General features: G+C 40.2%; 1 protein-coding gene and 1 long non-coding RNA gene across 2 annotated transcripts in view; one reads left to right on the forward strand and one right to left on the reverse strand.

The window, feature by feature from the left end:
• LOC143642559 (17-beta-hydroxysteroid dehydrogenase type 6-like) overlaps positions 1 to 26,142 on the forward strand; it is a 72,484-nt gene that overhangs the window by 15,869 nt on the left and 30,473 nt on the right. The window contains exon 2 of the mRNA XM_077111089.1: positions 21,390 to 21,722. Coding sequence (XP_076967204.1) covers positions 21,390 to 21,722 — 333 coding nt within the window. The remainder of the gene's footprint in view (positions 1 to 21,389; positions 21,723 to 26,142) is intronic.
• Positions 1,162 to 25,917, reverse strand: LOC143642560 (uncharacterized). Its single transcript, XR_013155740.1, has 3 exons — positions 25,809 to 25,917; positions 23,340 to 23,484; positions 1,162 to 1,425 (listed from the first exon to the last, which is right to left on the reverse strand). It is a non-coding gene; the product is annotated as an uncharacterized LOC143642560 (long non-coding RNA).

Raw genomic sequence — 26,142 nt, forward strand, 5'->3', positions numbered from 1 at the left:
GAAAGTTTTGTTGGTAGCAGGTTTCCATAGTAGCCTTTGAATACTAGGTGCCTTCTTTGTTCTAGGAGGAGATAGCTAGCAGAATATGTGGTTTGTTGTCACATACCTAAAATTTGTCTTGGGGCAAATGGTTAACAATCTTTATGACCTTATGCTTCCTATATTAACTAAGAGTTTGCTCTGAGCCCAGAATTTTACAAGCTTTTATGGTGTGGGGAGGTTTCAATAGTTTGGGGGTTTTAGGGAAATTTTTGTCCCAGGAAGTTTGCAGCTCTGTAATAGTTCCTTTGGAGCTAGATAAGAAACAGGGGACTTGGAGTTGTCTGTTAACTCTTTCACAGCTGAGTAGGAAACTAGGGACTTACAGATGTCCTATTTAATCCTGTGTCTATTCTCCCTAAAAGAGTTCAATCCCTTAAATCTTAAAGGGAGGTTGAGGGATAAATTTTTGATATTTTCACAGAATTGAGAGAGTACATACAGGAATATGCATAATTGCTGCTGACAGTGTTGAAAGAGTTGGGGGGTATTGGAAAAATGCAAAAATATTATGTTATAATCAGCTCCATCCCATCACTCTTAAAGTCTTTCTGCCACCTCTTCCACATGAGTCCTTGAGTGTGGGAACGGGAGGTTACAGGTTTACAGTTTGCAATGTTGAGAAATGAGAATAAAATAGCATTTAGGAGAAGGCAAGTATGCGCTGGCTCACTTAGAGCTACTTTGCTCCCCCTGTCATTTATTTTGTCATATAATGATGTCCTGGTTACACTTGAATGTGGACAGCCGTCCTATGTGCTGGTGTGGAGTTGAGTCAGGAGCAAGGATGCTACCTTTAGTAATTATCGAGATTGAGCTGTTCCAAACAGATGTCACAGATGGGCAGGTCCTGTTGTATTCATGTCTAGAGACACCTGGGGTATCACGATTTCAGTATTCTTTGGCAAGATCCGGGGAGCCATTGGGCCTGGCCGGGAGCAGCCAACGGGGCTTTTGGAGAGGCTTTGCTCCACTTGGGAGCTCAACACTCTCTCAGGCGCAGTGTCCTGCCTTCCCGTCTCACAGACGGGGTCCTGGAAGTCTCTCCATCTTTGGGGCTCCTTTGGTCTTTGGGGGCACTCCCACTTCCAGTGTCCCAACTCTCCACATTGATGACAGGTTCCCAGTGGCTTCTGCCCTGAGTGGCCCTGAGGTGACTTACGGTTCATAGCCAAAGCTGTGAGCTGGGCCTTATTCCTGTGTCTCCTTGTTCTCTTTTCCTCTGCAGCCGAAATGCAGGTCTCCAGGGCCAGTGTCTTACGTGGAAGATGTTGCTCCCCTGGGATCTTTTGAGACCACGCCTGTAGGGCTTGCCAAAATATATATCTTGTGCCCAGCTGGTAATGATGCCAGCTGAGCCCCAATCCAGATTCGATAGTCTAGAAACTGAAAGAATTTACAGATGAAAGGGCTGGTAGGAATAAGTAGTAAAGTTTATTAAAAGAAAAGTTTATCAAAAAGAGAGTACACGTTAGAGAGGTTAACATGGACATGCCCAAGGGAGGGACACACTACCCCTATATTCTGATTTACCTTAGTCCGGACCTGATCTGCTTATATAATTATATAACAGCTATATAATTTCTTTAATAGCTGTTGTTTGTGGCAATGCTGACCTTCAGAACTGCAGAACTCCTGAGTCTTAGGTGTCACACAGCTACCCAGGGTTCCAGAGAAATAACAGGTTATGCAAATATAGCACAGCCTCTCAATATCTAGATGTCGCTATTATCACCCAGGACTAAATGTGATTGCTATAAGAGCTTACAATCTAGGCCCCTGTTTTCTTATAAGTATTTTCTAAATGAGACCAGACAATATTTGCTCTTTTGTTTTTCTGGCTTATTTTGCATCACACAATGCCCCACAGGTTCATTGACAACGTTGCATGCCTCATGACTTCTTTCCTTTCTGTAGCAGCATAGTATTCAATCATATGTTACACCACAGTTCACTATTCTAGTTCTCAGTGTATTCTTTAGCTACCTCCATCCACTGGGAATCATGTATAATGTCCAAGGTTAACAGTCCTTCACACTCTCAATTTTAAACAATTTTCATTGCTCCCAAGAGAAAAATAACTGATAAACAAACTGTTCTAGTTTGCTAGCTGCCGGAATGCAACACACCAGAGACGGATTGGCTTTCAATAAAAGGGGATTTATTTAATTAACATATAGTTCTTCAGAGGAAAGGCAGCTAACTTTCGACTGAGGTTCTTTCTTTTTTTTTTAATTTTTTATTAATTAAAAAAATTAACAAACAAAACATTAAGATATCATTCCATTCTACATATACAATCAGTAATTCTTAATATCACCACATAATTGCATATTCATCATTTCTTAGAACATTTGCATCGATTTAGAAAAAGAAATAAAAAGACAACAGAAAAGAAATAAAATAATAACAGAGAAAAAAAGATTATACATACCATACCCCTTACCCCTCGCTTTCATTTACCACTAGCATTTCAAACTAAATTTATTTTAACATTTGTTCCCCCTATTATTTATTTTTATTCCATATGTTCTACTCTTCTGTTGATATAGTAGCTAAAAGGAGCATCAGACACAACATTTTCACAATCACACAGTCACATTGTGAAAGCTATATCATTGTTCAATCATCATCAAGAAACATGGCTACTGGAACACAGCTCTACATTTTCAGGCAGTTCCCTCCAGCCTCTCCGCTACATCTTGAACAACAAGGTGATATCTACTTAATGCATAAGAATAACCTCCAGGATAACCTCTCAACTCTGTTTGGAATCTCTCAGCGATTGACACCTAGTCTCATTTCACTCTTCCCCCTTTGGTCGAGAAGGTTCTCTCAATTCCTTGATTTTAATTCTCAGCTCATTCTAGGGTTTTTCTCAGTCCCTTGATGCTGAGTCTCAGCTCATTCCAGGATCTCTGTCCCACGTTGCCAGGAAGGTCCACACCCCTGGGAGTCATGTCCCATGTAGAGAGGGGGAGGGTGGTGAGACTGCTCGTCATGTTGGCTGAAGAGAGAGACCACATCTGAGCAACAAAAGAGGCTCTCTTGGGGGTGACTCTTAGGCCTAGATTTTAAGTAGACTTGACCTATCCTTTGTGGGGTTAAGTTTCATATGAACAAACCCCAAGACCGGGGGCTCAGCCTATAGCTTTGGTTGTCCACACTACTTGTGAGAATATCAAGAATTCAACTTGGGGAAGTTGAATTTCTCCCCACTCTCACCATTCCCCGAAGGGGGCTTACAAATACTTTTCCACTCACTGATCAAATCACTCTGGGATTTATTGGGGCATCACTCTGGACAAACCAACAAAATCTCATGTGCTACCTGACATTCCAAGTACTTATGACATTCAATCAAACTATCTACATGAGTTATATTAGGAAATGCTCTAGTCAAAATATAAATTTTGTAACAAATAAACATTTTTTGCTTTAGTCTCATAAGGTGACATTTTAAAGTATTAATTATCATCTATTTTCAGCACCCTGCAATAATGACATTCCTTTGTTCTTCCTCATGCAAAAACATTTTTAAAATTTGTACATTGTACATTTCACTATTATTATACACTCTAGGCATTCCTAGATTATACCATCTTGATCTTTACCATCTATCTTTCTTTCTGATTTCATTTATGTCCCCAGCCCTCCTCCCTCTATCATTCTCACATGCAGCTTCATTCAGTGTTTTAACATAATTACATTACAGTTAGGTAGTATTGTGCTATCCATTTCTGAGTTTTTGTATCCAGTCCTGTTGCACAGTCTGTATCCCTTCAGCTCCAATTACCCAATATCGTACCCTATTTCTATCTCCTGATGGTCTCTGTTACCAATGACATATTCCAAGTTTATTCACTAATGTCAGTTCATATCAGTGAGACCATACAGTATTTGTCCTTTTGTTTCTGGCTAATCACACTCAGCATAATGTCCTTAAGGTCCATTCATGTTGTTACATACTTCATAACTTTATTCTGTCTTACAGCTGCATAATATTCCATCTTATGTAAATGTCACAGTTTGTTTAGTCAGCTCTCTGTTGATGGACATTTTGGCTGTTTCCATCTCTTGGTAAAAGTTAATAATGCTGCTATAAACTAAATAGAAAATCCAGACCTCCCCTTAACTCTTGTCCCTCTCCCCCCAATATTTACCCCTGGTATTGCTTTGGTACTGTTGATGTCTTCCTGCTAAACATTGGCTATAACATGCATTAGTAGTTTTCCCCCTATGCCCCAATATTATAAACTCTTTGTTCAAGATTCATACCTTTGCAGTAGACCATGCAGGGACTTATTTATATTTGTTGTGTTAATTGGTGGGATACACGTCTCTCTACAACCCCTTTCTATCATGTTCACCTTTAGTATGGCAATATTATTTGTAGACCTGCTAATGATCAAAGTACATTTTAACAAGTAACTTTAAAACAGATTTCAAAGTATGGTCTGGGCTATAGTTCCACAATTTCAAGTATTTTCTTCTAGCTCTCTAAGACAATGGTGTCTAAAATTAAATATCGTTATAATGATTCAGTAGCATACTCATTTGTCAAATCCTATCTTCTCTGATACAACTTCTCCTTCTCCTTTGATCCTTCTCCCAGTCTTCAGGGATATTTGGGCAATGGCCATTCTAATTTCTTCATGTTGAAAAGGGATGTTGACGTTATGGGGTAAGGGGATGCATCTGGTTGGTGTTCTTGGAAAAACTGGTAATGCTGGGTTTCCGGGCTTATCTGACCTAGGAACCATCTGGAGGTTATAGGTTTCTGAAAAATAAACTTAATGAGTTAAACTTTTAATAGAGCCCTGGGTATTCTTTAGGGTTTATAGAAATACTGTTGGTTGGGGCATGGCATCTATGGCAATTAACAATATCTAGCTGAAGTTTGCATGAGAGTAGCCTCTAGAATGACCTCTTGGCTCTCTTTGAACTCTCTTAGCCACTGATTCCTTATTTTGTTACATTTCTTTTCCCCCTTTTGGTCAGGTAAGCATTGTTGATCCTACAGTGCCAGGGCCAGGCTCATCCCTGGGAGTCATGTCCCATGTTACCAGGGAGACTTACACCCCTGTATGTCATGAACGTTATGAGTTCATGAGTAGAGTTGGGCTTAGAGAGAGAGAGAGGCCACATCTGAGCAACAAAAGAGGTTCTCTGGAAATGCCTCTTTGGCATAATTATAGGTAGGCTTAGCTTCTCTGTTACAGAAATAAGTTTTGTAAGAGCAAGCCCCAAGATCAAGGGCTTGACACATTACTTAGGAGTCACTAATGTTTGAGAGAGTATCAGGGATTTTCCAGGTGGGAAAGTTTAATCATTCCGTATGTTTTCTCCAGTCCCTCAAGGAACTTTGGCAATACTTTTTGATGATCTGCCAAATATACTCTGGAATATATCCAGGTATTACATTAAGCTATACAGACTTGCAAAACCTCATTTCCAATTCTGGGCTCCATGTGTTTAGGTTGTTTAAATGAACTGACCAAACAGCTTATTAGATTATATGCTACAGAAAATGTAGGTTTTCGACAATATCAACCTCTCATCCTTTGGTCTCACGCGTAAGTAAACTTCTAAAATACACACAATATCATCCTTTACTCTTTATTCTGATTTACCTTAGTCCCAACCAGATCAGCTTTGTTCTTATCTCTGATTGAAGCCTGATCTCTCTTTTTTTTGTTTCTTTATCAATGTTGTATGTAGGAGTTCTCAGCACCATTTTTGAAGAGACTATCCTTTCCCCACTGAATGGACTTGGGATCCTTGTCAAAAAATCAGTTGGCCTTGTGAGAGTTTATTTCTGAACTCACAACTCAATTCCACTGGTCTATATGTCTGTCCTTGTGCCAGTATCATGCTGTTTTGATTGCTATAGCTTTATAATAAGTTTTCAAATAGGAAGTTTGAATCCTCAAACTTCATTGTTTTTAAGATTGTTTTGGCTATCCTTGGTTTAGGATAAGGGCCCCTTATCCTTCCATATACATTTGATAACTGACTTTTCCATTTCTGCAAAGAAGGCCATAGAATTTTTATTGGGATCATGTTGAATCTGTAAATTGGGTAGAATTGACAAATTAATGATATTTAATTTTCCAATCTATAAACATGGAATGTCCTCCCATTTATTAGGTCTTCTTTGATTTCTTTAGCAACGTTTTGTATTTTTCCAAGTGTAAGTCCTTTGCATCCTCAGTTAAATTTATTCTTACATATCGATCCTTTTAGTTGTTCTTGTAAATGGAAGTTTTTCTCGATTTCCTCTTCAGATGGTTTATTACTAGTGAATAGAGACACTACTGATTTTTGCATGTTGATCTTTTTTTTTTATTAATTAACGGAAAAAAAAGAAATTAACCCAACATTTAGAAATCATACAATTCTACATATGCAATCAGTAATTCTTAACATCATCACATAGATGCATGATCATCATTTCTTAGTACATTTGCATCGGTTTAGAAGAACTAGCGACACACCAGACAAAGATATAGAATGTTAATATAGAGAAAAGAAATAAAAGTAATAATAATAGTAAAAACACAAAAACAAAGAAACAAACAAACAAAAACAAACAAACAAACAAAGCCTATAGCTCAGATGCAGCTTCATTCAGTGTTTTAACATGATTACTTTACAATTAGGTATTATTGTGCTGTCCATTTTTGAGTTTTTGTATCTAGTCCTGTTGCACAGTCTGTATCTCTTCAGCTCCAATTACCCATTATCTTACCCTGTTTCTACCTCCTGCTGGACTTTGTTACCAATGACATATTCCAAGTTTATTCTCGAATGTCCGTTCACATCAGTGGGACCATACAGTATTTGTCCTTTAGTTTTTGGCTAGACTCACTCAGCATAATATTCTCTAGGTCCATCCATGTTATTACATGCTTCATAAGTTTATCCTGTCTTAAAGCTGCATAATATTCCATCGTATGTATATACCACAGTTTGTTTAGCCATTCTTCTGTTGATGGACATTTTGGCTGTTTCCATCTCTTTGCAATTGGTGTGCAAATGTCCGTTTGTATCTTTGCCCTTAAGTCCTTTGAGTAGATACCCAGCAATGGTATTGCTGGGTCGTATGGCAATTCTATATTCAGCTTTTTGAGGAACCGCCAAACTGCCTTCCACAGTGGTTGCACCCTTTGACATTCCCACCAACAGTGGATAAGTGTGCCTCTTTCTCCGCATCCTCTCCAGCACTTGTCATTTTCTGTTTTGTTGATAATGGCCATTCTGGTGGGTGTGAGATGATATCTCATTGTGGTTTTGATTTGCATTTCTCTAATGGCCAGGGACATTGAGCATCTCTTCATGTGCCTTTTGGCCATTTGTATTTCCTCTTCTGGTAGGTGTCTGTTCAAGTCTTTTTCCCATTTTGTAATTGGGTTGGCTGTCTTTTTGTTGTTGAGTTGAACAATCTCTTTATAAATTCTGGATACTAGACCTTTATCTGATATGTCATTTCCAAATATTGTCTCCCATTGTGTAGGCTGTCTTTCTACTTTCTTGATGAAGTTCTTTGATGCACAAAAGTGTTTAATTTTGAGGAGCTCCCATGTATTTATTTCCTTCTTCAGTGCTCTTGCTTTAGGTTTAAGGTCCATAAAACCGCCTCCAATTGTAAGTTTCGTAAGATATCTCCCTACATTTTCCTCTAACTGTTTTATGGTCTTAGACCTAATGTTTAGATCTTTGATCCATTTTGAGTTAACTTTTGTGTAGGGTGTGAGATATGGGTCTTCTTTCATTCTTTTGCATATGGATATCCAGTTCTCTAGGCACCATTTATTGAAGAGACTGTTCTGTCCCAAGTGAGTTGGCTTGACTGCCTTATCAAAGATCAAATGTTCATAGATGAGAGGGTCTATATCTGAGCACTCTATTCGATTCCATTGGTCGATATATCTATCTTTATGCCAATACCATGCTGTTTTGACCACTGTGGCTTCATAATATGCCTTAAAGTCCGGCAGCGCGAGACCTCCAGCTTCGTTTTTTTTCCTCAAGATGTTTTTAGCAATTCGGGGCACCCTGCCCTTCCAGATAAATTTGCTTATTGGTTTTTCTATTTCTGAAAAATAAGTTGTTGGGATTTTGATTGGTATTGCATTGAATCTGTAAATCAGTTTAGGTAGGATTGACATCTTAATTTTATTTAGTCTTCCAATCCATGAACACGGTATGCCCTTCCATCTATTTAGCTCTTCTGTGATTTCTTTTAGCAGTTTTTTGTAGTTTTCTTTATATAGGTTTTTTGTCTCTTTGGTTACATTTATTCCTAGGTATTTTATTCTTTTAGTTGCGATTGTAAATGGGATTCATTTCTTGATTTCCCCCTCCGCTTGTTCATTACTAGTGTATAGAAATGCTACAGATTTTTGAATGTTGATCTTGTAACCTGCTACTTTGCTGTACTCATTTATTAGCTCTAGTAGTTTTGTTGTGGATTTTTCCGGGTTTTCGACGTATAGTATCATATCGTCTGCAAACAGTGATAGTTTTACTTCTTCCTTTCCAATTTTGATGCCTTGTATTTCTTTTTATTGCCTAATTGCTCTGGCTAGAACCTCCATAACAATGTTGAATAATAGTGGTGATAGTGGACATCCTTGTCTTGTTCCTGATCTTAGGGGAAAGTTTTCAATTTTTCCCCATTGAGGATGATATTAGCTGTGGGTTTTTCATATATTCCCTCTATCATTTTAAGGAAGTTCCCTTGTATTCCTATCTTTTGAAGTGTTTTCAACAGGAAAGGATGTTGAATCTTGTCAAATGCTTTCTCTGCATCAATTGAGATGATCATGTGATTTTTCTGCTTTGATTTGTTGATATGGTGTATTACATTAATTGATTTTCTTATGTTGAACCATCCTTGCATACCTGGGATGAATCCTACTTGGTCATGATGTATAATTCTTTTAATGTGTTGTTGGATACGATTTGCTAGAATTTTATTGAGGATTTTTGCATCTATATTCATTAGAGAGATTGGTCTGTAGTTTTCTTTTTTTGTAATATCTTTGCCTGGTTTTGGTATGAGGGTGATGTTGGCTTCATAGAATGAATTAGGTAGTTTTCCCTCCACTTCGATTTTTTTGAAGAGTTTAAGGAGAGTTGGTACTAATTCTTTCTGGAATGTTTGATAGAATTCACATGTGAAGCCGTCTGGTCCTGGACTTTTCTTTTTAGGAAGCTTTTGAATGACTAATTCAATTTCTTTACTTGTGATTGGTTTGTTGAGGTCATCTATTTCTTCTTGAGTCAAAGTTGGTTGTTCATGTCTTTCCAGGAACCCGTCCATTTCATCTAAATTGTTGTATTTATTAGCGTAAAATTGTTCATAGTATCCTGTTATTACCTCCTTTATTTCTGTGAGGTCAGTAGTTATGTCTCCTCTTCCATTTCTGATCTTATTTCTTTGCATCCTCTCTCTTCTTCTTTTTGTCAATCTTGCTAAGGGCCCATCAATCTTATTGATTTTCTCATAGAACCAACTTCTGGTCTTATTGATTTTCTCTATTGTTTTCATGTTTTCAATTTCATTTATCTCTGCTCTAATCTTTGTTATTTCTTTCCTTTTGCTTGCTTTGGGATTAGTTTGCTGTTCTTTCTCCAGTTCTTCCAAGTGGACAGTTAATTCCTGCATTTTTGCCTTTTCTTCTTTTCTGATATAGGCATTTAGGGCAATAAATTTCCCTCTTAGCTCTGCCTTTGCTGCATCCCATAAGTTTTGATATGTTGTGTTTTCATTTTCATTCGCCTTGAGGTATTTACTAATTTCTCTTGCAATTTCTTCTTTGACCCACTCGTTGTTTAAGAGTGTGTTTTGAGCCTCCACGTATTTGTGAATTTTCTGGCACTCCGCCTATTATTGATTTCCAACTTCATTCCTTTATGATCCGAGAAAGTGTTGTGTATGATTTCAATCTTTTTAAATTTGTTAAGACTTGCTTTGTGACCCAGCATATGGTCTATCTTTGAGAATGATCCATGAGCACTTGAGAAAAGGTGTTTCCTGTTGTTGTGGGATGTAATGTCCTATAAATGTCTGTTAAGTCAAGCTCATTTATAGTAATATTCAGATTCTCTATTTCTTTATTGATCCTCTGTCTAGATGTTCTGTCCATTGATGAGAGTGGTGAATTGAAGTCTCCAACTATTATGGTATATGTGTCTATTTCCCTTTTCAGTGTTTGCAGTGTATTCCTCCTGTATTTTGGGGCATTCTGGTTCGGTGCGTAAATATTTATGAATGTTATGTCTTCTTGTTTAATTGTTCCTTTCATTAGTATATAGTGTCCTTCTTTGTCTCTTTTAACTGTTTTACATTTGAAGTCTAATTTGTTGGCTATTAGTATAGCCACTCCTGCTCTTTTCTGGTTTTTATTTGCATGAAATATCTTTTCCCAACCTTTCACTTTCAACCTGTGTTTATCTTTGGGTCTAAGATGTGTTTCCTGTAGACAGCATATAGAAGGATCCTGTTTTTTAATCCATTCTGCCAATCTATGTCTTTTGATTGGGGAATTCAGTCCATTAACATTTAGTGTTATTACTGTTTGGATAATATTTTCCTCTACCATTTTGCCTTTTGTATTATATATATCATATCTGACTTTCCTTCTTTCTACACTCTTCTCCATACCTCTCTCTTCTGTCTTTTTGTATCTGACTCTAGTGCTTCCTTTAGTATTTCTTGCAGAGCTGGTCTCTTGGTCACAAATTCTCTCAGTGACTTTTTGTCTGAGAATGTTTTAATTTCTCCCTCATTTTTGAAGGACAGTTTTGCTGGATATAGGAGTCTTGGTTGGCAGTTTTTCTCTTTTAGTAATTTAAATATATCATCCCACTGTCTTCTAGCTTCCATGGTTTCTGCTGAGAAATCTACACATAGTCTTATTGGGTTTCCCTTGTATGTGATGGATTGCTTCTCTCTCGCTGCTTTCAAGATCCTCTCTTTCCTTTGACCTCTGACATTCTAACTAGTAAGTGTCTTGGGGATCACCTATTTGGGTCTAATCTCTTTGGGGTGCGCTGTACTTCTTGGATCTGTAATTTTAGGTCTTTCATAAGAGTTGGGAAATTTTCAGTGATAATTTCTTCCATTAGTTTTTCTCCTCCTTTTCCCTTCTCTTCTCCTTCTGGGACACCCACAACACGTGTATTTGTGCGGTTCATATTGTCCTTGAGTTCCCTGATCCCCTTTTCAAATTTTTCCATTCTTTTCCCGATAATTTCTGTTTCTTTTTGGAATTCAGATGTTCCATCCTCCAAATCACTAATTCTATCTTCTGTCTCTTTACATCTATCATTGTAGGTATCCATTGTTTTTTCCATCTTTTCTACTTTATCCTTCATTTCCATAAGCTCTGTGATTTGTTTTTTCAGTTTTTCTATTTCTTCTTTTTTTCAGCCCATGTCTTCTTCATGTCCTCCCTCAATTTATCAATTTTGTTTTTGAAGAGGTTTTCCATTTCTGTTCGTATATTCAGCATTAGTTGTCTCAGCTCCTGTATCTCATTTGAACTATTGGTTTGTTCCTTTGACTGGGCCATATTTTCAATTTTCTGAGTGTGATCCGTTATCTTCTGCTGGTGTCTGGGCATTTAGTCAGATTTCCCTGGGTGTTGGACCCCACAGGTTGAAAGATTTTTCTGTGAAATCTCTGGGTTCTGTTTTTCTTATCCTGCCCTGTAGGTGGCGCTCGTGGCACACATTTGTCTACGGATTCCAGCAGTAAAAGTTGCTGTGGGTCCTTTAACTTTGGAAAACTCTCGCCGTGGGGGAGGTTCGGCAGCCGAAGCGGCTTGGAAGAGTGCCAGCCGGCCCGGAGGTCTGAACGCAGGGAGGGTCACCGGCCGCCGCAGCCCGGGAGAGCGCCCGACCGAATTTCCTAGTCGACCCGGGGCGCCAAGCGTGGCGGGAGGGCGCCAGCTGCCACAGCCCAGGAGAGTGCACTGTTCCCAGCCGGACCGGGGAGTCACGTGTTTGGAAGGGACCCCCCGGTCACCGTTCTCCGCGGTCTGGGGATTTCCGACCCAACTCTCTCAGTTGGTCCGGGGGGTCTCGCGTGGTGGGGGCACCAGCCGCCGCGGCCCAAGGGGACTGCCTGCCCGATTCTGCCAGCTGGCCTGGAAAGGAGGAAGGGAGGGACTCCGGCCGCTTGCCGTCCCGCCCAGGAAAGCCTGCGCCCCTCGGTGATCTCACCGGAGCTGGTTCTCCCAGACAGTCAGCCATTCCAGGATAGGGTACACCGTCCCTTTGATCTCCGTCGTGGCTCTGGGAGCTGCTCTGTATCATCTCCACTCCCCCAGTAGCTGTTCTGGAGGAGGAAAGGTGAGGGTGGCAAGGCTGTCGAGGCTGGTGGCGGAGGAGCCGGTGAAGGCGGAAGAGGGCACGGTGGTGGTTGGAGAGCCGCCGGAGCAGGAGGAGAAAGGGAAGGATAAGATGGCGGATGGAGCGCCGCCGGAGCAGAAGGGGGAAGAGGGAGTGGAGGGCGGGCTGGCTGGTGGGGTGTGAGCGCTGTGCCGGGCCGGCAGACAAAGAGGGAGAGGAGGACGGGCTGGCTGGCGGGGCGTGAGCGCCGCGCCGGGCCGGCGGACAAAGAGCTATTTTTATATTTTATCTTGCATTTTATTCCACTCTATGGTGCTGTTTCTCCTATAGCTAGGATTCATGGGCCCAGGGATTAAGGGGTGGAGATGTCCCTGCAATCTTATGTTTCATTGATATAGAGGTCCTAGCTCCAAATGAAGAAGTGCCCCAAACAGGAGACTCAAGAATGATTGCATTCAACTAGAAATTAAGACTGCCATCCGACAACTTTGGGCTTTTTAGGCCTCTGAATCAATAGGCAAAGAAGGGAGTTACTATACTGGCTGGGGTGATTGATCCTGATTGCCAAGGAGAAATTGAACTGCTACTCCACAATGGAGATAAAGAAGAGTGTGCCTGGAATCCAAGAGATCACTCAGGGCATCTCTTAGTACTTGCTTAGAAGCCTCTTCTGAGCACTCCAACTACATCCTATCCTTAATTCTGTTATATTATACTGTTTTCTTATTGTTCCTTGCACAAAGACTGTATCTTGTACATGGCTGTGTATCAATGCTTAGTACTGTGTTTGGCTTATAGTAGAGGCTGAGTTAATGTTTGTTTAATGATAATTGATGATTGAGCAGAGTCTTAAAGATAAGTGTTATTTACCAAGTGAATGAGGTGGGGGATGAGGTCTGGAAAGAAGGGATTGTAGAGAGAAGTGTGTGCAGAGGCATGAAAGGTCTGTACTCTGTGGAGTACTGAAAACTATTAGGACTGAAGAGTGAAGTATGAGGGAGGGTATGGTAAGAGATAAGGCTCACGAGGAAGTCAGGGGCCTGAACAAAGGGAAGTCCTTAGTGTCAAGTTAAGGAGTTTGAATTGCATGGAGTCACCTTAAACAGGCATTGTGGTGTAGACCTCCTGATTTCCTAGTGGTCCATGCCCATCTTTGATCTCTGTCTATGTCTTTATGACTCATTTGTTAGTTTATCCCAGACCTACAGATTATCCAAAAAATGGTGGGCTTTCCTCCAAACTGCTATTTTTTGCTGATTTGAGAAGTTGGATTGGTGAGTTTCAGCCTTCTTAGACAGTTCATATTTTCACCTGTGTAGAAATGTAGGCAACTGTGAGCACTGCTTTCAGCAATGCTTTTTTTAAAAAAATTTTTTATTAATTAAAACAAATTACAAGAAACAAACATTCCCAACACATACACTCAGCAATTCAAACTATCATCACATAGTTGCATATTCATTATCATGATCATTTCCCAGAACATTAGCATCAATTCAGAAAAAGAAATAAAAAGACAACAGAAAAATAAAACAAACAGAAAAAAACAAAAAATTTTACAGGCCATACCCCTTACTGATCCCTTTCATTGATCACTATCATTTCAAACTAAATCTATTTTAACATTTGTTCCCCCTATTATTTATTTTTATTCCATATGTTCCTCTCATCTGTTGACAAGGTAGATAAAAGGAGCATCAGGCACAAGGCTTTCACAATCACACAATCACATTGTGAAAGCTATATCATTATACAATCATCATCAAGAAACATGGCTACTGGAACACAGCTCTACATTTTCAGGCAGTTCCCTCCAGCCTCTCCATTACATCTTGGATAACAAGGTGATATCTACTTAATGCATAAAAATAACCTCCAGGATAACCTCTCAACTCTGTTAGGAATCTCAGCCATTGACACTTTGTCTCATATCACTCTTCCCCCTTTTGGTCAAGAAGGTTTTCTCAATCCCTTGATGCTGGATCTCAGCTCATTCTAGAGTTTTTCTCAATCCCTTAATGCTGAATCTCAGCTCATTCTGGGATTTCTGTCCCATGCTGCCACGAAGATCCACACCCCTGGTAGTGTTGTCCCACGTAGACAGGGGGAAGGTGGTGAGTATGCTTGTTGTGTTGGCTGGAAAGAGAGGTCACATCTGAGCAACAAAAGAGGTTCTCTTGGGGGTGACTCTTAGGCTTAATTTTAAGTAGGCTTGACCTATCCCCTGTGGGGTTAAGTTTCATATGAACAAACCCCAAGACTGGGGGCTCAGCCTATAGCTTTGGTTGTCCACACTGCTTGTGAGAATATCAAGAATTCAATACTTTTCCACTCACTGATCAAATCACTCTGGAATTCATCAGGGCATCACTTGGACAAACCAACAAAATCTCGTGTCCTATACAAAGTTCCATGTACTTAAGGTGTTCAATCAACTATCTACATAAGTTATATTAGAAGATGCACTAGTCAAAGTATAGATTTGTACCAAATAAACATTTTTTTGCTTTAGTCTCACACAGAAGGTGACATTTAAAAATATTAAGTACCATCTATTTTCAGCACACTGCAGTAATGACATTCTTTTGTTCTTCCCCATGCAAAAACATTTTTTAAATTTGTACATTTAGTCACTATCATTATACACTCTGGGCATTCCTAGATTATACCATCTCAATCTTTATCGTCTCTCTTTGTTATTTCATTTATGTCCCCAGCCCTCCTCCCTCTATCATTCTCACATTCAGCTTCATTCAGTGTTTTAGCATAATTGTATTACAGTTAGGTAATATTGTGCTGTCCATTTCTGAGTTTTTACATTCAGTCCTGTTGCACAATCTGTATCCCTTCAGCTCCAATTACCCAATATCTTACCCTATTTCTCTCTCCTGATGGTCTTTGTTACCAACAAAATATTCCAAGTTTATTCAATAATGTCAGTTCATATCAGTGAGACCATACAGTATTTGTCCTTTTGTTTCTGGCTAATCACACTCAGCATAATGTCCTTAAGGTCCATTCATGTTGTTACATACTTCATAACTTTATTCTGTCTTACAGCTGCATAATATTCCATCTTATGTAAATGTCACAGTTTGTTTAGCCAACCGTTTGTTGATGGAAATTTTGGCTGTCTCTATCTCTTGGTAATTGTAAATAATGCTGCTATAAACATTGGTGTGCAAATGTCCATTTGTGTCCTTGTCCTCGTGTCCTTTGAGTAGAGACAGCATATAGATGGGTCCTGCTTTTCAATCCATTCTGCCAGACTATGTCTTTGGATTGGGGAGTTTAATCCATTAACATTCAGTGTTATTACTGCATGGGTAGTACTTTCTTCTACTATTTTGCCTTCTGGATTTTATATGTCATATCTAATTTTCCTTCTTTTTACCTTTACTCATAGTCTTCCTTTCTACACTCTTCTCCACACCTCTCTCTTCTGTCTTCATATCTGTCTCTAGTGTTCCCTTTAGTATTTCTTGCAGAGCTGGTCTCTTGGTCACAAATTCTCTCAGTGATTTTTTGTCTGAAAATGTTTTAATTTCTCCCTCATTTTTGAAGGACAATTTTGCTGGATATAGAATTCTTGGTTGGCAGTTTTTCTCTTTTAATAATTTAAATATATTATCCCACTGTCTTCTCGCCTCCATGGTTTCTGCTGAGAGATCTGCACATAGTCTTATTGGGCTTCCCTTGTATGTGATGGATTGCTTTTCTCTTGCTGCTTTCAAGATCCTCTCTTTCTCTTTGACCTCTGACATTCTGGTTATTAAATGTCTTGGAGTATGTCTAATTGGATTTTTTCTCTTTGGGGTATGCTGCACTTCTTGGAGGATCTGTAATTTTAAGTCTTTCATAAGAGTTGGGAAATTTTCAGTGATAATTTCCTCCATTAGTTTTTCTCCTCCTTTTCCCTTCTCTTCTCCTTCTGGGGCACCCACAACACGTATATTCATGTACTTCATATTGTCTTTCAATTCCCTGAGTCCCTGCTCATATTTTTCCATTTTTTCCCTATAGTTTCTGTTTCTTGTCGGATTTCAGATGTTCCGTCCTCCAGTTCAGAAATCCTATGTTCTGTCTCTCGAAATCTACCATTGTAGGTTTCCATTGTTTTTTTTTTTTTTATCTCTTCTACTGTGTCTTTCATTCCCATAAGTTCTGATTTGTTTTTTCAGACTTTCAGTTTCTTCTTTTTGTTCATTCCTTGCCTTCTTTATATCCTCCCTCAATTCATTGATTTTGTTTTTGATGAGGTTTTCCATGTCTGTTCGTACATTCTGAATTAATTGTTTCAGCTCCTGTATGTCATTTAAATTGTTGGCTTCTTCCTTTGACTGGGCCATATCTTCAATTTTCCTAGTGTGATTTGTTATTTTTTGCTGCTGTCTAGGTATTTAATTACCTTAATTAGTTTATTCTGGAGATTGCTTTCACTTCTTTTATCTAGGGTTTTCTTGCTGGATTAATTTGTTGTCTATCTGTTCTTTGACATTCTGTTCAGCTTTATCTGGACCTTTAGCTTAAGTTTTGTTTAACAGAGGAGAATATTTCAGTTTTTGTTTTCTTGTTTCTTGCCCTGCTTGTGTGGTACCTTTCCCCCTCACACACTTAGGAGGGTCTGCTTAGATATTATAGACCCCAGCCAGATTTTCCCAGACCAAACTGGCCTCCTATCAGGAGGAAAGAGTCACCTGCATCGGTTTTCCCTGAGGATGAGACCCAGCAGGTTGAAAGACTTTCCTGTGAAGTCTCTGGACTCTGTTTTTCTTATCCTGCCCAGTATGTGGTGCTTGTCTGACTGCAGGTCCCACCAGCATAAGATGATGTGGTACCTTTAACTTTGTCTGGGGGTTTGTTGGAGACAGAGGAGAGGTTGTAGGCTGGTTTTAATGGCTTCAAATTACCAAGCACTGGTGTCTGAATTCCTTGATGGAGGGATTCCACCTGGGTGGGCCTTCACCCCTCCACTGGGGAAGGCACAAGCTCCAGATAAGCCCCCAAATGAGCTCACTTCTGCCTATGCCTGGGGCAGTTGCAGCCTGAAAAGTCCTGCCACTGTATCCAGAGGCAGTCAAGCCTTTGTAGATACACAGCCACAAAAACCTCTGTTTCCTTCTACCCCCCCCCTTTTCTGTCAGTCCTGCCCCCTTGGCGCTGGGGCAAAAATGAGCAACCTCCACTTTGATCAGGTTCACCTAAGCTGGGGGCCTATTTTTAGTAGTCAGAATTTGTTAATTAGTTCCACAATTGGCATTTGATTGTGCCCAGTCTCTGCTGCTGGTAAAGTCCTTTCCTTTCCCCTCTGGGAAGCGGCCTGTGGGGAAGGGGCGCTGGCCGCCACAGCTTTAGGAACTCACGGTTCTGTGTGGTGCTTGCAGCCGGTCCAGCTGGTCCAGACTGGGGTACACTGTGTGTCTGGTCACTATCATGGCTCTGGGAGCTGTTCTGTACTGTTTCTGGTTATTTAGTAGTTGTTCTGGAAGATGAACTAAAATGTGCACGTTGTTAAGCTGCCATCTTGACCTGGCTCAACAATGCTTTTGATGAGTCTATATGATGGTTAATTTTATGTGTCATCTTGTCAGGGTTATGGTGACCAGGTGTTTGGACCACTAAACTCTGGCCTAATTGTTACTTTGAGGATATTTGATAAATGGATTTGCATCTATGCATGTAGGCAGTTCATTTCGTCTACAGTCACCAAAGACATTGCCCTTAGCAATGAGGGGAGTCTTCTTATCCAATCAATTGGCAGTCTTAAAGCCAGAATTGAGGATTTCAGAAGTCAGAATTCCTGTCAACTTCAGCCAGTCAGCTTCTCCTGGAGAATTTACCTTCATCTCTGTCAGAGTGTACAGCTTGCAGCCTCCCCTACAGAATTAGAATTTGCCAGTCTCCTTGATTTCATGAGCCCATTCCTATAAACTTGTATATATCTCTGCTTGGTTCTCTTTCTCTGAAGAATCCTGGATAATACAGATTTTGGTACCAAAGAGTGGTATTTGAGAAATAGAATCTTAAAAATGAGATTTCTGGGCGGGCCACGGTGGCTCAGCAGGCAAGAATGCTTGCCTGCCATGCCAGAGGACCTGGGTTTGATTCCCAGTGCCTACCCATGTGAAAAAAAAAAAAGAGATTTCTAAGTTGGTTCTGGGGTTTTGAAATTGTTTGTCTACTCTGATTAGAGTACAAGGCACCAATGACTCTACTTCCAGTGATTAAGAGGGCATTGATAGTCCATGGCATGAATTGGCAATGAAGATATGCAAAATATTATCATTGGATTCATCTACTCAAGTGCTTATAAGAGGCAAGGCTGGATGACAGTGTATGTGATACTTCAGATTTTTGTGATTTTAAAAAGTAAACAATGTTGGCTTGTTGTTCCTAAATTTGCTGGGTAAAGTTACAGAAAAGGATGAGATCAGATCTTCACATTCCCTCATCAACTACCTCATGAATGACATGAAAATTTCATTGTATTTCTATGTGTAGCTACAGAGTTGAGGTTCTTGAAAACTGAATGCAGAGTCTCATCATGCGAGTAGCTGAATTATAACGCAAATTGAATTGCCAACATTTCAGGGGAGCTGCTATTAAACTGAGAGCATTGATTGGGAAGGTATGGGATCCTGAAACTTGGAATGGGGACATATGGGTTGACCATGATTATGGGGAAAACATTGAACCCCTAAATTCTGCTGAGTCTTCTTTGCTAGATAAACCTGTAATGATCTGCCCTGAAAAGGCAACATATTGGGTGTGCTATTCTGCCTCATTTTCCAAGTGATCCAAAAAGTTGTTAGTTTTAAGTGGGGACTGGACTGACTGCAACATGTCCAGGCTTGCTGCTCTGTCACTTAGTCCATGTGATCCAGCAGATCTATTGGAGTTTGAAGTGTCGGTGGCAAATAGAGGTGCTGTTTGGAGCCTTTGGTGGACCCCTATAGGAGAATGGCAATTCAGACCCTTAGGATTTTGGAGCAAAACCCTTGTCTCTGCTACATATTATTACTATCTTTTTGAGAAACAGCTTTTGGCCTGCTACTGGGCTTTAGTAGAGACAGAATGCTTAATCATGGGCCACCAAGTTACCATGAGACCTGAGAAGCCCATCATGAACTGGGTGTTGTCTGACCCACCAAGCTATAAATTTGGGCATGTACAACAACACTCCATCATCAAATGAAAGTGGTATATATGAGTTCATAAGTCTTGGAGAGAGATATGTGGATAGACCTCTCTGAATGGGCAAAAACCATGAAGATATTTGTGCCCCATGTGAATGCTTACCAGAAGGGACTTCAGCAAAGGATTCTAATAATCAAGGAAATACGATGATCCATTCTGTTGATACCAGTCAGCCTTTTTCCTCAACCACTCCTGTCATTGTCCATTGGGATCATGAACAAAGTGGCAGTAGTGGAAGGAATGGAGGTTATGCATGGGCTCAGCAACATGGACTTCTACTCACCAAGGCTGACCTGGCTACAGCCACTGCTGAGTACCCAGTCTGCCAGCAACAGAGACCAATACTCAATCCCCGATATGGCTCTCTTCCCCAAGATGATCAGCTTTCTAGCTTCTATTGGGGAATTCACTTTTTCCTTCATCAATTTCCAACTTGTGGCCAGCCCCATGAAATCTGGACTTGCTAATTCCCATGGTTACGTGAGCAACTCCTATAGTAAATATCTTGGCATTTACATATATGGATATAAATATCTCTGTCAGTTCTGTTTCTCTGGAGAATCCTGACTAATACAGTCCATATTTACAATATTTCAACCAAATTACTGGGTCTCCTAACTGATCTCTCTGCATCTATCACATCTCTGTTTAGTCTATTCTCCACCTCGATATGAGATGGATCCTAAAACTAAACTGGGGCATCTTATCCACCAGTTTACTACCTTCTAATAGCCTCATTCCTAAGGATAACACCCAAATTCCTTAGTGTGGCCCACATGATCCTTCGTGATCTGGCCTTCACTGTCTCATCTGCCATTTCTTCCTCTGTATACTCTGCACTGCACCTGTGCTGGAATCGTGGGTGTCAGGAAGTTTTATGCTATTCACTACTCCATTTATGTACACAGTGTTACTGCCTGGAGTGTCTTATATCCTCATACACTCTTTGAACTTTTACTTATTCTGTAAGAAGTAGTTCCACAAACACCACCTCTGGGAAGCCAACACTCATTCTTCCAGGCAGTGGATCATCCTCCTTTGCTGCCTCATTGGACTGCGTATATAGTTCTCTATGGCACCTGTCACACTGCATTGCATTTATTTGATTATCTGCTTGTTTTAGTTTGCAAGAAGCCAGAATGCAATATACCAGAAACAGAATGGCTTTTTAAAAGGGAATTTATTAAATTGCAAGTTTATAGTTCAAGGCCATGAAAATGTCCAAATTAAGGCATCCAGGGAAAGATACCTTGCCTCAAGAAGGCCGATGATATTCAAGGTTTCTCTCTCAGCTGAAAAGGCACATAGGGACATCTGCTAGCTTTCACTCCAGACTTTTGCAGTCACTTGCCTGGGGGTGTTTTCTTTCCATATCTCCAATGGTCTCTGGCTGTGTGGGCTGTTAGTTCTGAGCCTTTTCCAAAATGGTTCCCTCTTAAAGGGCTCCAGTAAATGACCCCACCTGAATGGATGGAGACATATCTCCATGGAAACCACCTAATCAAAAGGTACCATCCACAAATTGGATGGTCACATCTCCATGTGAATAATAAAAAAGATCCCACCCAGCAATGTTGAAGGACATGGCTTTTCTGGGGGGACATAATAGCTTCAAACCAGCACACTGCTTGACTCCTCTCTCTATATTGTGGCTTCTTGCATGACCAAGTATTAGTCAATGCAGAGTCCCAAGCACCTAGTGCAATGTTTGGCACAAAGAAAATACTCAATAGACATTGGCTAAAGACTAAAGGAGGGAAAAAATGGAAGCTGTTTTCTTTCTTTTAAAGGGAATGGACAGACCCCTGCCATATGGCTCTGTCTGGCAGCCCTCGTGGGCCTATTCTACCTTCTGCGCTGGTTCCGGGAGAGGCAGGTGGTGAACCACCTCCGAGACAAGTATGTCTTTATCACGGGCTGTGACTCGGGCTTCGGCAACCTGCTGGCCAGACAGCTGGACCTGCGAGGCCTGAGGGTGCTGGCTGCATGTCTGATGGAGAAGGGGGCCGAGCAGCTGAGGATCCAGACGTCAGACAGGGTGGAGACCGTGATCCTGGATGTCACCAAGATGGAGAGCATTGCTGCAGCTACCCAGTGGGTGCAGGAGCGTGTGGGGGATGCAGGTATGAAGGATGATTTTTTTCCTTTTCATATGCTTAGGCATGAAGATGCTAAGGTTATATATATGTATCAAAAGCAGGGCTTAAAATACCAGGCTTAAAGTTGTTCTAGTTTGCTAGCTTCCAGAAAGCAATATACCAGAAACTAAATGGCTTTTAAAAGGGGAAATTTAATAAGTTACAAGTTTACAGTTCAAGGCCATGAAAATGTCCCGATTAAACAAGTCTATAGAAATGTTCAGTCTAAGGCATCCAGAGAAAGATACCTTGATTCAAGAAGGCTGATGAAGTTCAGGGTTTCTCTCTCAAGTGGAAAGGAACATGGCGAACTTGGCATCTGCTAGCTTCCTCTCCAGTCCTCTTGCTTCATTAAACTCCCAGGGAGGCGTTTTCCTTCATCTCCAAAGGTCCCTAGCTAGTGGACTCTGATTCTCTCTTCCTTCTGTCATGGTTCTGCAGCTCTCCTTGTTCAAAAGGAACTCTCTTCAAAATGTCTTCTTTTTTATAGGATTCCAGTAAACTAATCAAGACCCAGGTAGAACGGGTGGAGACACATCTCCATCTAATCAAGTTTAACACCCACAATTGATTGACTCATATCTCTGTGGAGATGACCTAATCAAGTTTCCAACCTATAGTGCTGAATAGGGATTAGAAGAAACTGTTGGTCTCACAAGGTTGATTAGGATTAAAACATGGCTTTTCTAGGGTACATTATCCTTTCAAACCGGCCAGAAGGACAGCTGTGAGTCTTTATGGTATTTCATTTCCTTAACAATGTTTACATTGAAAATAAGTCCAATAGATTTGAGGGTATTATCTCACCTTGCAAGTGGACTATTTACAAGCACAATTCTTTGTTTAAAGAGTTTTCAAGGTGTTCCTAAGAAACTGATTCTTCTTCCTTTTTTGCCAGTTAAAATATAGGCATTCCTTGAAGTTGGTCTTTGGACCTTTTCTCTTTTTTAAGTACTATTTTTCTTTAGATATTATCCAAGTCCTCTCTCACTGCTTCCTTCTCCCTCCCCCGTCATTTTTTGATTCAGTAGATCATGTTAATTGAACCTGATGTTTCTCAATATCCCTTCCATTCTCTTTGTTGAGGCTTATACTAATGCAATAGTCCTCTAACCACTTGCAGTATTCGGCCCCACTCTCTCTTATCTTCCATCTAGACATCACTGGAATCTTCTAAATCTTTGCTACTCACAGTGTGGTCTGGAGACCAGCAGCATCAGAATCCTTGGGGACACTTTTAAAAATGCAGAATCTCTGGCCCCACCCCAGACCTCCTCAATCTGCATCTTTATTTTAACAAGACCCCCAGGTAATTCGTAGGTACATGAAAGTTTGAGAAGCAATGGTCTAAAACACATATTAGAATCAGATTTCCTGTTTATAATCCTGCAGTGATCACTCCCTGCCTCCTTTACTTTTAGAATAAAATCTCATTTTCTTGGTCTTTAAGGGCCTTCAAGACTTGGTCCTAAACAAACCAGGCTTACCTCCTAAGCCATCGCTTCTCTTGTGTTCTACTTTCCATTCCCAAACATACCATCCTCTTTCCTGACTCAGTACAAAAAGTTATTGCTTTGTATTGATCTATAATTTAAAACGTACCTTTTGTCCTGCTCTTCCCTCATCCTCAAATGCCTTTCCTTCATTCTCTTGTACTTGTCTTCTTCATGATTCTTCAGGATTCTTCTGTGGCTCTTCCTTGGTCCCTTCTCCTCCCATCAAGATTAACCACACCTTCTTCTATGGTCTGGAAGCACATAATTTATATCATTACTTTCTACTAGATTTGTTCTGCTTTATGTAAATTAGTTGTCCACCATCAGATTCCATCAGTCAGTTTTTTGATCTTACTGGAATCTTCAGGTTTTCTGCTTACTCTTGAGTCAGTTTTGCTAGGTTATATATTTCTGGGAAATAGGTCCATTGGATTTATTCACATAAACTTTTTCTCAATATTTTCTTATTATCTTTTTAATGTCTGCAACAGTTGTAGTTTAAATAAATCCTAATATCATTAATTTTTTCTTATCAGTATTGTTAGAGTTTTGTTAATTTTATTAGTCTTTTCAAAATCTGACTTTTGACTTTTTTTATTAATTAAAAAAAATAACAAAACATTTAGAAATCATTCCATTCTACATGTACAATCAGTAATTCTTAATATCATCACAGTTGCATATTCATCATTTCTTAGTACATTTGCATCGATTTAGAAAAAGAAATAAAAAGACAACAGAATAAGAATTAAAACGATAATAGAGAGAAAAAAAAACCTATACCTCACATGCAGCTTCATTCAATGTTTTAACATAATTGCATTACAATTAGGTAGTATTGTGCTGTCCATTTCTGAGTTTTTATATCCAGTCCTGTTGCACAGTTTGTATCCCTTCAGCTCCAATTACCCCTTCTCTCTCTTTTTTTTTAATTAACGGAAAAAAGAAATTAACCCAACATTTAGAAATTATACCATTCTACATATGCAATCAGTAATTCTTAACATCATCATATAGATGCATGATCATCGTTTCTTAGTACATTTGCATTGGTTTAGAAGAACTAGCAACACAACAGAAAAAGATATAGAATGTTAATATAGAGAAAAAAATAAAAGTAATAATAGTAAAAACAAAACAAAACAAAACAAAACAAAAACCTATAGCTCAGATGCAGCTTCATTCAGTGTTTTAACATGATTACTTTACAATTAGGTATTATTGTGCTGTCCATTTTTGAGTTTTTGTATCTAGTCCTGTTGCACAGTTTGTATCCCTTCAGCTCCAATTGCCCATTGTCTTATCCTGTTTCTACCTCCTGCTGGACTCTGTTACCAATGACATATTCCAAATTTATTCTTGAATGTCCGTCACATCAGTGGGACCATACAGTATTTGTCCTTTAGTTTTTGGCTAGACTCACTCAGCATAATGTTCTCTAGGTCCATCCATGTTATTACATGCTTCATAAGTTTATCCTGTCTTAAAGCTGCATAATATTCCATCGTATGTATATACCACAGTTTGTTTAGCTACTCTTCTGTTGATGGACATTTTGGCTGTTTCCATCTCTTTGCAATTGTAAATAATGCTGCTATAAACATTGGTGTGCAAATGTCCGTTTGTGTCTTTGCCCTTAAGTCCTTTGAGTAGATTCCCAGCAATGGTATTGCTGGGTCGTATGGCAATTCTATATTCAGCTTTTTGAGGAACCGCCAAACTGCCTTCCACAGTGGTTGCACCATTTGACATTCCCACCAACAGTGGATAAGTGTGCCTCTTTCTCCGCATCCTCTCCAGCACTTGTCATTTTCTGTTTTGTTGATAATGGCCATTCTGGTGGGTGTGAGATGATATCTCATTGTGGTTTTGATTTGCATTTCTCTAATGGCCAGGGACATTGAGCATCTCTTCATGTGCCTTTTGGCCATTTGTATTTCCTCCTCTGAGAGGTGTCTATTCAAGTCTTTTTCCCACGATGCAATTTTTGTGATAGGAGCAGGTCCATGGATTTCTGTTGCAGCAGGAATATGTTGTCAGACATTGGGTTGGTTATGGCAGCTATTGCCCTAGGGCCGAATTAGTTGTAGGTGTTTGAGTGCTGTGGAGGTGCGCCGGTGTCGCGTTGGGATGGTCTGAGCCTGTAGACTCAAGCCCTCAAGTGCATGGAAACCTGAATGACCGTGCGGTTTGGGGGACGGAGTCAACTGGAAGGCTGCTCCCGAAGCCCCAAGGGGCCGAAGACTCAAGCCTCAGTCAGATGTCTGAATGGAGTTGACTGGTAGGTGGTCCGTTCCATAGCCCTGAGGGGCCGGAAAGCTAAGCCTCAGTCAGACCTCTGTCCCGGGTTTTAGCACCAGGTGTTAGGCATGGAGTCAGGCATGGAGTCCTTAAGGATTCCACACAAGACCAGTCAGATGTCCGGACCTGGAGCCGGAAGTGGTTTCTCTCTTTGAATCTTTTCTTAAGGTGCCAAAAGTCTCTAGAGTCCCCGCAGAACAGAAAAACCCTGGTTGCTGAGCCTCTAGACTAAATTTAGTTCAGTGGCCACAAAAGGCGTGGTTGCCTGGCTCACCTGCTCTGCTGGAGCTCCAGAGATTTGCTTGGGCATTTGCCTCAGGGGGTCGTCAAATTGTTACCGGACAGTGGCCGTGGATTCTTCTGCCCGACGTGCTCAATAACCGCTTCCTGAGACATCGGGGTTTCAAAGAGAGAAAGAGTTTGTTACTACATATGTAGCAGGAAAGCAGACAGCCTAACAGCCCACTAACTCTCCGAGTTTAGGGGGTTCAAGGTTTTTAAGCTACCCTTATTTTTTTATTTTTATTTTTATTGAGAAATCTTCATGCACATGTAGTCCAAACATACCTTATTGTTTTATGTGGATTTGATCAGAAAAGACATTGAAA

Source organism: Tamandua tetradactyla, chromosome 7 (genome assembly GCF_023851605.1).
Source record: "Tamandua tetradactyla isolate mTamTet1 chromosome 7, mTamTet1.pri, whole genome shotgun sequence".
Taxonomy (NCBI): Eukaryota; Metazoa; Chordata; class Mammalia; order Pilosa; family Myrmecophagidae; genus Tamandua; species Tamandua tetradactyla.